Here is a 16,912-nt window from a genome sequence, read left to right as displayed (position 1 = left end):
ATTTACAGGATCGTAACCAAGACTGACTCACCGATCAAAAAATTGAATAAATAAAGGAGAAAATAACACCAAAGTTACCAAAGTTTCCTGCCTGCTGTCAATACAGGCTGGCTTTTAAACACCCACTGATGTGCCCTGGACTCAGCAATTGCCAGATTCAGCTCCCACTCCAAATCCCCCAGAGGTACTCATGTTCCCATCCCATCCGAACGAGTGGGATTCAGGAACCTGCAACCCACTGGCTCTCTCTGCAGACCTCAGCCAGCAGAACACCCCAAGTTTAAAGGACAGAGCACCTTTGGCAAGTGCACAACCTCCTGCTGGTCCACAGAGACGAGACAAGGAAAGTGCAGCCCACTTCTCACCACCTCGAAATCTCAGGTCAGCAGTCCCAGCACGGATGCCCTTTGGGCAATCCACATGGAGCCAACAGAGATGCTCTAATTGCCATGCCGTTAACCGAGCGGGCTGTTTGTTCCAGCTGCTGCCCTCAGCTCCCCATTAGTCGCCCGCCACAAATTTCCCACCTGTTTTGCTCCAACACATGTAACAACCATATGCCTGGAGGCACGCTAACCTTGACAGGATTTTTCTTTGCTCCCATTGCCTGGCTTTAAAAATGAAATACCAAGATCCGTTTCAACATTTTTCTACCTGGCTTTGAACCCCCTCAACCCTTCCTTTCCCCATCTGATTTTGCCAGGCTGGCTGCTCTGCGGGTTGAGCAGGGAGCTGCCAGCTCCACAGTGCAACAGAATCATTAAGGTTGAAAAAGACCACTAAGGTCATCTAGTCCAAACATCAAGCCCAAGTCAGCCCCGGCCTCCTATGCTTACTGCTCTGCTTTCTCCCAGGCTTGATCCAATGTACAGGCACCTACGTGGGCTTTATTTCAGCAAGACCCACCCTTACGTTGGAGATTTCCTCCCATGCATACAGCAAAATCCCTCCAAAGCAACACAGATTCACTGCTGCCAGCAAGGAAATAGCTAAAAATATAAGAAAAAGCTGAACTCTGTCCCTGCACAGGCACATTGCTGCAGTCTGCCCACAGACTTAGCTAGCAAATTCATTTCTAATCACCTAATCCCACTCGTCCCATGCACTGAGTCCTCCAAAAGGAGGCAGAAGCACCTGGGAGGCTTCTCCAGAAGGATGTAAATGGGGTTTTCCGGTGCTCGCAATGCTTGCCAGGGCTGGGTACCACCTGAAGCTATTGCTCTGCTCCTTTATCATCATTTTGCCCCCTTCTGCTCTTCTCCCCACCAACACAAAGCCCCCCCAACCGTTCTCCCTGCCCATTTTCTCCCTGCTCACCTCTCCCGGTGCTGTAGTGCTGCAGCTTATCGCTGTAAACCGCCTCCTTGCTGTACGCTCGCTTCCTAGGAGGAGAGAGCAGATACCTCCATGAGCATCTCTGCCCCAGTCCACTCCCCACCGAGCAGCCCACACACATTCACACAGCCTTCACCTGTGCCATGGTGACCAGCCCAAGCACATTCCCCATCATTCCCTTCCCACCCCAAACCTCTCTCACATACCCACCTGCTGCACACTATGGAAATGGCCACCAGCGAAACAATGAAGACCACGCCGGCCGCTGCAGACCCCGCAATCAATGGCAGCTGCTCCCTCAGCTCAGACTTGTAGTCATCTGCAGGAGAAAAAGGATGCAGTGAGCCCTCCCAGGCAGCCACCAGGAATGGGGCAGAGCTCCCAAAATGGGCCCACAGGGACTGTTCCACAGCAAGGAGAGCACGTGACAAGGGACCACTGTGCTGAGCTCACACACACCCAGGGCATATATAATAATGATAATATATAATAATAATATATATTATATATATATGTTATATATTATATGTAATATTATATATATAATATATAATTTTATAATATATAAAAAGTAATATGTAAATTACATAAAATAATTATATATTATGCTATATTATTAATATATATTATATATTATAATATACTTATATAATAATATATGGATAATAATAATACGGAAGAGAAGGTCCCAGGAATTAACTCATGGAGTCTCATAGGGCTCCTAAATGTTCCAGGAAAGGAGGCAAAGAGACCCGTGGGAGAAGAGGCACATCTGAAAGCATCAGATTTTGCTGCAAACCTCCTTCAACAGAAGGCCATTTTCATTTCATTTTTGTAACTAACTTCAGGCCACATTAAGATTGCTTCTTGTGCACGACGACAAGCTTTGACATGTTTGCTCTTAGGTCCATGGTGTAATACCTAACCAGCCAACAGCTGTCCTGTTAGTCGTGTCAGAAGCCACAGGCAAGGGTTAAAAGAATATTCACTTCAAAAGGAAGTATTTAGCACCCTTTTATCTGCATTTTTCTGCTCTGCAGTTAATTACTAACAGCTGAACAACTTCTTTGCACACAGCTCAAATCCAGAGAAATTCTCCTCTAACAATCATTATTTAATAACCTCCAGGATCAATTCTTACTAAATTTCAATTAATTGCTTATTTGAGGCAGGGTTTTTCTTCTTGCTCCTCTAATTCTGGACAATGAAGGGTCAGTGCCATCTCATTCCGCTCAGTCCCCCCCATGGGCTTTCCTTCTCCCCACTTCCAGAAGCTTTCCCACTCATGCCCTGCTCTCCAGACACCTGCAGCTGGCTGCCATCTGGCCTCACATTAGGAAAACCAGGAGATTTGGGAGACAGATGCTGGGATGGAGATAGGGGCTGGGTTGTTGGGTGCCTGGAAAGACCCCTTCCCAACACAGAGCGCTCTGTGGATCTGGCAGCAGTACATCTCATCCACCCAGGCACAGTGGGACACGCTTCTCATGATCACAACACGATCAACACAGGGGATCGTTAGCTGTGTTAATAATATTAAACCATCATTTGTAGCAGCCTGATCTCTAAGCCAGGTTCCCTCAGGGTGCCTTTGGGGACCCACAGCCAACATCACAGTGCTTTTGTAACCCCGGCTATGGGCATTCACCAGCCTGCAGAGGTTGGTGAACCAGAGGCAGAGCTTTAGGAAGCCAGCAGCAGAGGGCTCGGACCTACATCATTGCCAAACTGGAGCCCAAACCAAGCTGGCAGCGGCAGAAAAGGGGTTTTGCAGGGACTTCAGCATCTGGAGAAGCAGAGGAGCCACTGAAATTGTCTTGCTGCACTCACTGACTGCTGGATTTGTCCCAGACCCATCAGTGATAAAAAGCTATCCCATGAATCATAGGTGCTTAAAGGGACTTCTTATTTCTAGGTGGCCATACACTGGGAAGGGCTGGGGCCAGATGAATGACAGCACGATGTTGGTGAGGGGGCCAAGAGACACCACTGTACCACCTCAGGGTGAGGCAACCCAAGAGGGACGGGTCTGAACCTTTTAGGTTTGCCCTGGAAGGCTCAGTTGTGGCTCCCAACATCTCAGGAGAGCTTCAGGCCCTTCTGGGGCCAGCACTTCATGTGCAGATGGTGACCCAGGGCAGGAGGAGGAACAGCTTTTTTCCACGTGCCTGTTCTGCTCTCTCCATCTTTTATTGGCGTTATTCAGAGAAGAGCAATAAAGCTGATGAAAGGGCTGGCAGCACTGATTTACGGGAGGGATGCCTCAAACGCCTGGAGAAAGGAGGGCGGGGAAGAGATCAGGACGCAGCCCCAACACCATGGAGGGATGCAGGAAAGACAAAACCACAGCTAAATAGCAGGGGAGCAAACAGAGCTAAGAGATTTACAGCAGCGTACTCCTCTAGCTGGCGGTTAAGAAGACAACCCTGTAAATCACCTGGCTTTTGCCACGCTGCCCGCTGGGGGAGAATTTTGCAGAGGCAAGTACGTTTAATCCAATTAGAGCCCAGAGCTGTGGCTGGGAATGTGTTCTCCTCCCCCTGCACACCCCAGCTGCCCACTCACCATCGGTCAGTGTCTGGAAGCACATCTTCCCACTGTACTTCCCATAGCCGGCCACCGTCCTTGCTCGCACCTGCACCACGTACACCATGCCAGGGCGCAGCCCCTCCAGCCGGGCCGTGTTGGTCTGACTGCGGGCCACAGAGGAGTTGTACTCGTTGTGGTCCTGCAGATACACATTTCAGGAAGGTTGCAGCAATGCTGTAGCCCACCCTGTGCCCACCATCCATCGTGGGGTTCCCCCAAGCTTACCGCCGCCGGTCTCGAGCCCACAGTGCCGCTGACATCGGGCGTGCAGATGCGGCTCAGCTTCTCGTAGTAGCGCAGCTCGTAGTCCAGGATGATGCCGTTGGGCTGCTCCGGCTGCGGCCAGGATAGCGTGATGCTCCTCATGGTGGCACTCACCTGGTGCATGATGGGGACAGTGGAGGGTGCTGCCGAGGAAGCGGGAGGGAGGAATTAATGCCGAGGGCAGTCCCAGGGAGGGCAGAACCTCAACGCTACACCAGCAGCTGTTCACCCCGTGGGATGAGGTCCCAGCGTGGCAGTGGGGAGACAGCACAGCAATGGTTGATGCAGAGCCCGAGTGGCAAGTTGGCAGGGGACATCTGCTAGTTAAAGCAATTACTCCTTTTAATTAGGGATATGGAAATCCTCAGTGCTTTTTCTCCCTGGGCTCATCTTTAGTCTGGGCACCCGACGCCATCTCCTGCAGCACAGCAAAGGGAAGGCTGCATGGGGACAAGCCCGAGCTCCAAGGAGAACTATTTCCAAAGCCCAAGCAGCACAGCCTCAAACCACCCCAGCATTTTTGCCTTCCAAGTTCCACAGGGAGATTTGGAACAATCTTGTCACTATTCCTACTGAAAGCCTCCAAGAAAGGTACCCAAGTCACTACGCAGCTGAAGTTGTGCCAGGGAGACCCAGACAGGGCCAGCACCATGTTCCAGCCTCTCTGCTCTCCTCCTCACCATCATCATCCTCTCCGTGCCTGGGACAAAGGTGGGAGGAAAGCAATGGACAGGGAAATCACCTTGTCCTGCTTGGCACACAAGACCAAGCAGCACATCTGCCTTGTGCCACAGGAGATGTCAGTAGTCCAGCACTGTCTTTGTGTACCCAGCATGTTTAATCTTTTTTTTCTTTTAATCTTTCCATGTCAGCTTCAAGACGGTCAGTATTTCTGAAATTAAACACTTAGCTTGATTGCTGTGCTGTTAACTGCTGCATTCACATCCCCCCGTGCTCCTGCCCACCTAGTGGGGACGGTGCTGTGCGGGCAGCCCCGATAGGGAAAACCCCACTGCAGAGCCAGGATGAGTGAAGACAGCAGCAGGGAAGCCCAGGTGGAGCAATAGGAGAGGTGCTTGTAGGAGCATGGGTATATGCAGGGATGGAGTAGCAGGAGCAGCAAAAACACACCCCCAAAATCCACCCCAGAACAAACACTCCTGGTGTCAGCGGTGGGTTTGACTGCATGTGGCTAAGGAAACAAAAATGACAGCCAGGTGCAAACACAGCACTGCCTGACAGCACTGGTATTCCCAGAAGCTGGGATACTAAAATATTTACACCAGGGTTCTCTCTTGCACTCTCCTGAGGGAGCAGGTTAACAAAGGTTGCCTGTTACGCACTCAGCACAGCACAGGAATTACCATCCCCTGTCTCTTCCCCATGCAAACAGATTCCCATCCCCTCTGCCTGCCACGCTCCTCACACAGCTGGGTCCTCTGCCATGGGGAGAGGCAAGGCCGCTTCATCCCCCATAAATCTAGCTGGGATGAAAGCCAGGTATCAATCCCAGGATCCCACATGCCACCCTGGGACTCACCAGCTTGGTTGGTGGTGATGTTCACGGAGACGTGCTGGGGTGGGAAGGGGCTCTTGTTGGAAACCCCGTTGACCGCCTGGATCTCAAAGGTGTAGGGTGTGTGTGCCCAGAGGCTGCTGATGAAGACGCGGGTCTCTGTCAGCCCCAGCTGTCGGGGCACAAACTCCACGTTGTCGTCGCAGCGGGAGCAGGCACGCCGGTCTGCCCGGCACTTCTTGCAGACAATGTTGTAAGTGACATCATCCCGGCCTCCTGTCTCCCGTGGCGGGTTCCACTCCAGGATGATGGAGGTCTCATTGACAATGGAGATGACGTTGCGTGGACCAGAGGGGACGCCTACAGGGAAGGAGAAGGGTTGAATCAGGTCCTTGTGCCAAATGTTGCATGCTGTAGGGCAGGGTAGGAGCCCAGGGCATTCCAGCCCTAAAGGAGACACCCCAAGATCCATCTCGTCACCTACCCACCACCTCCTGACTCAGGAGAAATGTCACCTCCACCTGTTTCTCGTGTAACTAGTGATAGGACTAGAGGGAATGGCTTCAGGCTGCGCCAGGGAAGGTTCAGGCTGGATGTTAGGAAATACTACTTCTCTGGAAGAGTGGTCAGGCACTGGAATGGGCTGCCCAGAGAGGTGGTGGAGTCACCAAGCCTGGAGGCGTTCAAGGAACGTTTGGACGTTGTGTTGAGGGACACAGTTTAATGAGAACTATTGGTGATGGGTGGATGGTTGGACTGGGTGATCCTGTGGGTCTTTTCCAACCGTGGTGATTCTATGATTCTTTGGACATGGTGCACTTTCCCATCCTCATCTCCATCCAGCCCCAAACCTAACCCCAACCAATCACACCTCGAGCAGAAGGAAGGTGCTTGGGGCTCAGACTGGGGCTCCCCAAACTTTTCATTCTCCATGTATTTGTTTCTTGCCTAAAAGGATCCTCGCAGCATGCTGTGAATTCAGATCCATTTTAACCATCAGACAATACTAAGATGGCTCAAGGATTTACAGGGTACCCCCAGAAGCCCACCTCAAGCAGATTATCACAAGAAACTGCCTAGAAAGAAGAGCACAAAACCAGAGGAATGATGGACAAAATTAAGTCCAAAATGGAAAGTGGTCAGGTATTTCAGGTTGGGAGCGCAGGTATTTAACCACAGCATTGGCTGGGATGTCAGACAAGAGTCCAATGACCAAAGCCACAAGAAACTCCAAGCCAGGAGCTGGCACAGATGCTCCAGAGCATGGGTATCCAACCCTTTGGCTTGCCTGGGTCACGTTTAGTGAATAGAAATCACCTTGAGCTGCAGATACGGACTCTCCAAAAGTAATGCCTCCTGTTTATTTCCATGGAAATGACAACAGATTGGCACAACAGGGGACAACAGAGGGCACAATAATGCTGCTGATAGAGCAAATTATCAGCCACAAAACCCTATTTCTCAACATAGTCACCACCATTAGTTATGCATTTCTGCCGGTGATGAACAAGAGCCTGCATGCTGTGCTCCAAGAAGATGATACAGTAGGAAACCACAGTCCCCAGAAGTCTCTAGTACTCCCCACATCATTCCCAGTTCTGGGTTAAAGAGGTAGAATAGCACAGCAATGGGGGAGAAGATCTCTCTTCTGTTTCCCATTTGTTTGATTTATTACCTCTAACTCCTCTTTTATATTGCTATCTTACATTTTTTTTTTACCATTTGTAGTAAATTTATTATCCCTCCTTATCTTAATTGGTTCACTTTTGTTTTTCTTCTTCCCAAAAAGGGGACAGGAGGGTGAAAGGGGGCACTGAGGCCTTCTCTCCCTTCTTACCACCCTGTCATGCATGAAACCATGACACTAGTAGGATACATGACCTTGTCTTTGTGAAACTAACACACCAGCTTGGTCCAATGGCAGTAGCTACAGTTCTTAACGAGCTCTCAAGCTGCTCATCAGAGATTCTGGGTGAAATTTTATTCTTTGTGTACTTCATCCTTGACAATAATTGCTCACAAATGTGTGTACTGCTGAAAAGCAATGACATGAATAAGGCATGATTGTGAAGCAAAGGATATTCTTCCCAGCTAAGACATGGATTATGAAAGTCCAGTAAAGAGACACAATCAGACTTTTGAGTTGAATATCTGACTGCAAGTCTATATATTCTATTTGAGAATGTGCAGGTCATGTCTTTATATCAACTGAAAATGCTTCGCAAATGTAAATGGATGATTTATTTTTGGCAGTCTTGAAACCCCAAGCTGTGGGGTGAGGCCAGCATGTCCAAGGGATGGGACGCCATGCAGAGGGACCCAGGCATGCTGAGTAGTGGGCAAGGAGAACCTCATGAGGTTCAACAAATTCAAGTGTAAGGCTGAGGCAACCCCTACTATCAGTAAAATCTGGGGGGATGTAAGGATAAAGCACAGTCCTGCCAAGTAGGACTTCAGGGCACTGGTGGATGGCAGCTGGACATGAGCCAGGAAGGGGACAGACTCTCTGTCAGGGTCTGCTGTGAGAGGATGAGGGAAAATGGTTTCAAACTTTAAAAGGGTAGATTTAGGTTGGATGTAAGGAAAAAGCCTTTTACAGTGAGGGCAGTGAGGCACTGGAACAGGTTGTCCAGATACGCAGTGGAAGCCCCATCTATGGAGACTTTCAAGGCCAGGCTTAACCAGGCTCTGAGCAACCTGATCGAATCATGGATGTCCCTGTTCACTGAGCGGAGCTGGACTACATGGTCTTTACAGGTCCCTTCCAACTCTAAGGATACTACAATTCTCTTTTCAAATCCCTTTATCAAAACAGAAAGCAGAGCTGCATATTCTTCACTTTTCAGAACCTTGAGTTTAGCTAATGTACCAACATGCATAGTTACTTGACTTGAGTCAGCACTGCACACACTGCTGTCCTCATGCCCTGCTTTTGGTTAACAGCACACTGACAGTTTGGCCATTGTTGAGCAATGGGCACGTGCCTGCGGCTGCTCTGCAGGGAAGAGCCCAGAGGATGGGAATTAAATACAGCACCAGTTCCACATGCTGGCAAAACAGGGCTGGAACGGCTGGCTCCCTATCCACACCATGGAGAGATATCAAATTCACAGTTGTGTCACTGGGGCAAGCCCTCCTCTGAAAACTCAAGTGCTGTCTGCAATTAATTCCTTATGCCAGTGTGCCTTGCATGTGAGCCCTGCACTTCCAAGGAAGAAGAAGACGACTTTTCTACATGAGGAAGAATTCAGAGCTGAGCAATAAAAACGATGAAGGAGCTGATCCTGGAGGAGCGATTGATGGAGTTATGTCCCAGGGAACCTCCTGCATCAGGGAACGCGTGATGCAAAGGAATCACTCCCGGGGATGGAGGTGATGAGCTGCAAGCGCTCAGGACAATGGAGATGTGCTCTGCTCTGGCCATCAGCCCCAGGCAGCTCAGGGGACCCCAGAGCCCTGCCAGGGTGTCCTTGCCCCCTTCTCCCTCACCAGCATCCAGGCAGGCACTTCAGGAGCCTCGATCTGTTGCCACGGATACAGCAGAAGAAAGCGTTTTGTTGAAACGGCAAGAAAAAAAAATGAGACCTTTAAGTAAAATTGAATCCAACAGAAGATTCCCTATCCATTTAGTTCCTCTTCCCTCCAACAGAGTAAGTGTGCTTGTCGTGGAGGACCAGCTAGTGCAGCATCCTCACCCACAGGGCTGTGCTAGATTTGAGGTGCTGCCACACAGCATCACTTGGGACAGGGCCACCATCACCACCACCTACAACAGGGCCATGCTCCCCTCCTCACCATGAGGAAGGCTGCTGGAAATGCAGCAGGAGATGCAGTTGAAACCAGCTCTGATAATAGAATTAGAGGGGAAAGCAGCAAGAAAAGGAGAAGAGAGTTCTGCATGTCCTGAAGCACAGCTTTCCCCTGATTATTGGAAGGGACAGGCAATGCCCTCATACTCTGACCCTTAATAAATAAATGAAAAAGGGAGAAAAAGCCTTTTTACCCCAGCCAAGCATGCTCACCCAGCTCTGCAGTGCCGATGCAGGCAGCAGGCTCCAGATCTGAAGTTTTGAGCTCTAAAGGAACTTGGAAAAAGAAAAGGTGCAGTGAAGGAGTTTCTGGCTGGAGCTGCCCAGATCGAAGTCATGGCACTGCTTTACCACAAACACTTCCCTTTAATGCTCAGCTAATACATTAGATGAAGATAGGGAAGCGTTTGCTCCCATGACACAGAATAACTCTGACAGAGAACAGCTGGCACCTCGAATTAGCCCGTTTGAAAATTAAGCTTCAATGAGAAGAAATAAAAATGAGCAAATGGATTATTATTTTTTTTTTTTTATACTGTAATCCTTTTGCATAGAAACCCTGTAAATCAGCAACATAATGAGGTACAATGCAGACACAGGTTCAGATGCAGTTCTTCTGCCTGCCAACTGCTGCTCCACCAGCCCGAGCCACAACACACAGACATGGCTCCAGCTCAGCACAGAGGCACTGATAGACACTGAGTCTGGAGCACAGCACTACGCTGAGCACCTCTGGGTGCACCTGGAGGATGATGTGGTGCAGCCAATGTGGGAAGCATCCCAACACCTTCAAAAAAATGGAGTTTCCATATGGTAAAGTGAGCTAAGCCCATCTCCAGCAGAACTTCTATCAGATATGGCACAAGAAGTCCCAGCCACACACCGTAAAGACTAAAACAAGTGGGACGCAGATGAGAACTCCTCAGCTACTGAACCACCTCCACAGGCACTCAGCTGGCCAGGCAGCCACAAGGTGAGGGGACAGCGCTGTCACCACCAAGCTCCATGCTTTGGGTCTCCCATGGCACAAGGGATGCATGCCCACAGCAGAGGAGGAGATGGCTGGCACCCCCAGCAGCTCATGGTTCTGCAAACAACATGGAGAGAGAGCACCTCTGCTGAGCCTATTCCATAAGGGCCTCGTGCTAAAGCTTCTGACTCAACGTGCTCATTATTCCATAGTGAATTTTTGGGGCAGTTTGGAGGCACTGAAGCCATCACTCACACTCCCACCAGTCTGCGAAGAGCAGCAGTCCTTTCTTCCTTCCTTAGCTCCCTCCTCACCAAAACTCAGGCTTGAGGCCCATGCTGCCACCCCATGCAGCCCACAGACAGCACCGTGGCAACACAGAACCTCTCTCCCCATCCCAAACCGCACAGACAGCAGGAGCAGGTCTGAGCTCCCCCAATACTCACTGGTGCAGGCAGCTGTCGGTGGGTCCAGGTCAGCCCGAAAGTAGCCGTTGCGGCAGGCGCAGAGAGGTGAGGCCTCGGCGCTGGAGCGGCTGTTGGGGGGACACGGGGCACACAGCCCCGCACCCTGACTGGCTTTGAATGTCCCAGCCGGGCAGGCTGCAGAGAGAAGAGAGAGAAGTTGGTTGTGCTGGATGTTCTGGAGTACCTCCGGCCTTCACCCATCACCTTTAATCGCTGATGGGAGGAGGCTTCATTAATCAGCCGTCTCATTGCTTTGAAGATAGAGTGGCAAAATGGGGTCTGCTGCCCCACCCCACCACCAGGGTGGCTCTCAGGGTGTTGAGGAATGGGTGCACCTCTACCCTTAACAAGCACAAAAGTTCACCCATGAATCAGAGAGTTGTTTAGGCTGGAAAAGATCCCCTTAAGATCCCCAAGTCCAACCCCAGCCCACCCCACCATGCCCACTGCCCACATCCCTCAGTGCCACATCCCCAGGGCTCTCTACACCTCCAGGGACGGTGCTCCCACCACCCCTGGGGCAGCTGTGCAGTACCTTACCACTCTTTCTGAGAAGAGATTTTTCCTAACATCCAACCTGAACCTCCTCTGGCACAATGTGAAAACCCACTGAAACCCAGTGCTGTCGCAGGGAGCACCCGTACTTTGGTTCCCAGAGGTAAAAACTCAGAACCCAGCCTGGGCAGCCCCCACTTTGGTGGCACCAAGCTGCTGTCACTCACAAGGCACAACAGAGCCACACTAAGTGTCTCATAAACACGGCGATGATTGAGATAATGGAAAGTGCCTCTTAGCCCCTGCCTGCCACGTCAGGATATGAGGCATCTCCTAGCAGCCACAAAGAGGAAATTAATAGGAGCAAGCAGGAGTAACCACTTTGATGCAATTTCCTTGGGAGATAGTGGACCATCTAATCTTTATTGGAGCCCTTTAACCTGTCATTCAAAACTCATGAAGGCCTCTTGCTTGCGCGGCCTCACCAGATATTAAAAGATGATAAAAAAAAGGAATAAATGAAAACAATATTTTACAATTTGATTATTCCGGGGACCCTCCCCCCCACCCGAAGCACACCAGTGGTGCTCGATGAGTGGACAAAGCTCCCCAGAGGGACACGCTGCTGTCCCATAGCACTCTTCCTCCTCCCCATCAAAGGAGGCCACCCTGTCCCCAGCATCCCATGCATGGCCTCCTATGGAAGCACATAGGGACCACAACCCCTTGCTCATACAGCCAGACACATGGGGCCACCAAGGGAAACAGGGCGTGAAGGTGACCTTCAGGATGTTGAAGGTGACCCCCCCAGAATGCCAACACAGAGGGCTGGCACATCTCTCTCCCCCTGCTGTCTCTGTACACAGTGGCACTGAGACGTGCATCCTTCCCCTTGGGACAGCAGAGGTGTGCTGGGAAAGATCAGAGACCGTCTCCCTGAACTCAGAGCAAGGGAGGTGGATGGGAGGAAGGCTTTCATATAACCATGTCCCTGTTATAAGCATGCTGGTGGGTTGGTGTAAGGGTTTTGTTTTTAATTACTAGGAAACCAAGTGTCACTTGTCACAACACAGGAACAAAGTCTGCTCTGCAAGCAGGCATCCTCAGGTTTCTTTTATCACTGCACTTCTCTGCAAATTCCTGTAATCTGCAAGCACGTGCCCCTTAATTATCACTATTACCAATTAGCACTGCTCTCCTGTAATTACAGCAGGCTTGCTTAAGCCCCCCTGGCTGAGCCTGCTGCCTGCCCCAGCCTCCCAAGGCTGAGCATGCCCCTTCTGGGGCTGGCCCAGCTCCTTGTGCAGATGCCTAATTCACGTTTTGGTCTTTCCAGGGCTCAGGGGCCATCCCTGGGGCATGGCTTCCCCTCTTCTCAATGCATGCTTATTGCACACAGAGGCTGCAGGAAGAGCAGTTGGGGTGATTTTCCCCCTTTCTGAAAACCCTGGAAGAAAGGAGGGTGAAAGATGCTATAAAAGCATCCTTGTCCTTGTTGTCATTCTGATCCTCAGCAACGTGTGGAACCCACGGAAGGACAAAGCCCTCTCAACTTGCCTTAAACCATTCCAATTCACACTGCTTCTCCCAGCACATGCTGCAGGCTGGGAGCTGAGCACTCACCCCCCATAATTACAAGCAGCACTGGCCTTGTTACACCGATGCAAGCTACCCAGTCCCAAAGGGAAGAACCCTAATGGGAAATAGGTGTTGCAGAAACAAGAAGCAGATCAGGATGCAGAAACCTGTTCCAAACCCAAAAGAAATGCCAGTATTTAATGTTGCAACCAGGCCCTGGTGACCTTCTCACCTTTTTCACCCTCCTAATTCCCTGCTCTGACTAAGCCAGCACCCCCAGCACACCCTTTAGGAGGAGGACCAGGTGCCAGGAACACCCAGTGGTGGTGGCATCACCCCGGTGATGCTGGAGCCCCAAGCAGCCCCATATGCAGGTAGGACGCGTTTCCCTCCTGCTGGGAGCTCATTAAGAGCCTCCTGCCTCCTCCATCCAGCTCACACCACGCAGTAGCCCTCAATCTAGACAACATCAAGTGCTTATTAATTACAACTGGAGTGGTTCCTCGTTAGCGCTGATGCTGTGATGGATAAGGCACACCAGGATGGGGGATGGCAGAAGGCTCAAGCTGCATTGCCACATTCACATCACCAGGACACACAGACCCACCACTGCTTTCAGGTGGGATGGATCCAACTCCCTCCATCCATTCCATGGGCACAGAGGTCCTGACCCTGCAGCAGGCAGCTCCTAACAGCAAGGCTGTCAAAGCAACAACCCTGAACAGTGCTTTCCTATGGCACTTTGGCTCCACTGCCAGATAGAAATGGGAAATGAAGGAACGGGGAAAAAGCAAAAGCACCAAACAGGCTGGAAAACTGCTCATGAGTACTGCCGGGCTGAGCTGCTGTCATCCCTCCTCCTGGTGCCAGGGGGACCGACAGCATGGCCCCATTGCGCATCCTCCAAGAAGCCAAAAGAAAACCATTTTATAAAAGGTTAAAAAGTCACGGAAAGGTTTCCAAGCTCCTGGGAATGAGTCACCAGTTGGGCCAGGTGCTGACTGCTGGCAAACGTCAGCAGGGAACAATGCAGGGCCGGACACAGGCTGGACCCCACTCTTCCTCACTGCCCGGCCATTGTCCCGAGAACAATCCCAGCTCCCGCAGGGCCACGCTGCAGCTCAGCCTGCATGTGAGCACGGTGAAACAAAGCCAGCTTGGGAGGCAGGACTGTTCCCCATTTGTAAATAGGCTCTAGAAAAGATCCTTGGGGGGAAGAAAAAAAAAAAGAAAAAAAAAAAGAAAATCAATGTGAGCTTTTTCTGCCTCTTTTAAGTTGAAAATCAATATAACACTGCGAAGACCTCACTGTGAAAATGGGGGGGGATGTATAGCAGTTGTGTTGGAGAAGAGGAAAAGCCCACGTGCACAGCACAGAGCAACCAGGCTGCCCTGAGCCCCAATGGCCCAGCCCTGCCCGCTCTCAGGGGCATCCACAGGGGGCAGGGAACACCTGGAGAGCCTTTGGGCTAATAACACCTAATTAACACTTCCATCATGCTCATTAGGGAGGGGTGGAAATTAACATGGTTTTCCAGGATGCTTCCTTATGAAATTAGCACAGCTGTGAATGGATGTCTTCATTAAGGCATAACTTTGGAAAAATTAGCTTTTTATTAATACTTTTCCCCTCTCTTCCCCAATGCTTGAGGGACATGCCTTCCCAGCCAGCAGCACCCGTGCCTGTCCCACCCAGCAGTGGGCAGGGATCCAAAGGGAGCAAAGGGCTTTTGGGCAGACCCCTGCCCTATGGTCACCCATCCACGGGACAAACACATCCCCCTCTGCCACTGCCACAACCCTACCTGCTGGGGCACCACACGGCCAGGGGTGGGAGCAGTGGAGACAAAGAGAGGGGGTATAATTAAAAGAAAAATGCCTGACAAGCAACAGTTCTGCGCTCTCAGCTCTTCCCTCTGCTTTTAGAAATGCAACATTTGGCACAAAGCTGCTTCCTTTTCAGCCTGTTTCCTTTCCTCCCCTCAAATGAAGGCAGCACCGCCCTGTTCCCAACCAACAATGCTTCCCAGCCGCTCGCCAACCTTAGGATCCAGGGTGAAACACCAGCACAGAGAGGCTTGACTGATTCTCTTTTGGGAATAAACACGAGCCGTACCTTATATGCTTGTGTCCAAGCTCTCAGGCACTCCCCTGATCCCACATCCCCTCCCACCTCCTCGTGGTGCAGTGATGCATTGTGTCCCAAGCTGTGCAGCACGGCCAAGCGAGATGGATGGTTCAATATCCACCAAATGGTGCCGAGGCTAGCGCAATCGATGCATTATTCATTGGGGGTGCAGCAGCAGCTACTGTTCTGCATCAACCAAAGGCTAGGAGAAGCCAGGAGAGAGGTGCCCAGGGAAAGGCACTGCCTGGGCTCTGGGGACAGAGCCACACCATCCAGCTAGGAAACCCACCTCGATGGGACAGCCAGGCCCCCCCGGTCACTCTGACCCCAAAACACAACGCTCCAAGGAAGATCGTTCTGTCTGCACTTGGGGCTGGGAGTAAGCAGCCAGCATTAATGAATCCCTGGTGGCACCAAGCTGCTCCACTCCAAAGTCCCACACAGCACTGCCTCCACTCCCATGGCAGGAGGAGTGAGATCGGGGTGAGAGAGCTCAACAATTCAACCCTTTTTTTCCCCCTTCCCTCCCCTCCTCTCTTAGGAATTAAGCCCATTTTCACAGCCTTAAAATACCTATATCTTTCCATGACAATTCCCCTGGGCTCATTAAGCAGCTCATCTTGGCTGCTCGGGTTGACGAAGGCTTCAAGCAGATGTCAGCAGCCTCCTGGGAGCTGCACACAGGAGATGTTCACCCAACACGAGGCACAGTCCCAAACCTGGCCCAGCAACGAGCAGTCACACTGAAGGACACGGATCCCCAGAGCAAGGGGTGGACACCCATCCCTAACCAGCGTCACCCCTCAACCCAAACCCAACAAGAAACCCATCAAATGATCGCTCCCAGATCTTGTTATGTGCCAGTTCCTGCCCACCAACACTTGAGAAGGGCAGCAGTGGGCTCAGATCTTCCCTTGTGGTCTCTGAGGGACAAGGAGTCAAGGAGGAGCTTGCTGGCCAAAGGATCCACACAAGCCACTGGGAATCATGGAATCACATAATGCTTTCCAGTTCCAATCCCCTGCTATAGGCAGGGTTGCCATCCAAGGTCAACTCAGGGTAAGAGTATTACCCGAACTCAGCCAACTGGCAGCTCTTAGGACTAGTTTTACTGTGCTCATAAGGGAAGGATGGCTGATCTAAGAGTTTGCTGTTCCTCACCAGCATACCACAGCACCTCCAGACCTACAGTTCTCACTCACCATCCCTGCCTCGGCCAGTCTTCCTGCAGCACTGACTGGGCACAGGAGCGTTACCGAGTCCTGCTGCAGAAACAGCAACACATCAGTGCCTGGCAGCACTTACACCACCATCAATAGGATGGCTACAGTCCCACATGGTGGGACTGCTGGGCCACCTGCCCAAGCTTCACCCACAGAATGCAATGGTGAACTTCAGTGGGTTGCTGGCCAACCCACACCAGACATTTCTACGCCCCTAGACCTGCTAATACCCTAAGCTTCCACCCAAAGGAACCTTAGTTCCATGCATGCCCTTACATCAAGGCCATCAGCACTTACAGGTCTGCAGAGGTTTCTCCTTCAGTTCCTGTTCTCCAGATGCCTCACAGTGAGCACTGCACACCCAGCTCAGATGCAGGGGTACTATATGGATACTCTGGGATGTGGGCATCCCTCATCCCCTGTTGCAATGCCCTGGTTCTCCCATAGGAGCCCAGGATGCAAAAGCATTGCACAAGGGCACAGCCTTATGGTTGTTTCCCAGTTCTCAGAATCCTTCACATGAGAAGAAAGCACCTTT

At 51.1% G+C, this 16,912-nt stretch overlaps 1 protein-coding gene across 4 annotated transcripts in view; it reads right to left on the bottom strand.

Annotated features, from left to right (window-relative positions):
• Window positions 1-16,912, bottom strand: part of EPHB1 (EPH receptor B1) — a 59,496-nt gene that overhangs the window by 11,696 nt on the left and 30,888 nt on the right. For all 4 annotated transcript variants that reach the window (XR_006930828.1, XR_005862201.2, XR_006930827.1 and 1 more), the window contains exons 4-9: window positions 10,930-11,085; window positions 5,729-6,064; window positions 4,150-4,331; window positions 3,901-4,063; window positions 1,546-1,654; window positions 1,318-1,382 (exon numbers count right to left, since the gene is read on the bottom strand). Coding sequence is in view for 1 of the 4 variants with exons in the window: in NM_001396682.1 (NP_001383611.1) it covers window positions 1,318-1,382; window positions 1,546-1,654; window positions 3,901-4,063; window positions 4,150-4,331; window positions 5,729-6,064; window positions 10,930-11,085 (1,011 nt within the window). In the remaining 3 variants the exon portion in view is untranslated. The remainder of the gene's footprint in view (window positions 1-1,317; window positions 1,383-1,545; window positions 1,655-3,900; window positions 4,064-4,149; window positions 4,332-5,728; window positions 6,065-10,929; window positions 11,086-16,912) is intronic.

Source organism: Gallus gallus, chromosome 9 (genome assembly GCF_016699485.2).
Source record: "Gallus gallus isolate bGalGal1 chromosome 9, bGalGal1.mat.broiler.GRCg7b, whole genome shotgun sequence".
Classification (NCBI taxonomy): Eukaryota; Metazoa; Chordata; class Aves; order Galliformes; family Phasianidae; genus Gallus; species Gallus gallus.
This window is presented reverse-complemented; position numbering and strand designations above follow the sequence as displayed.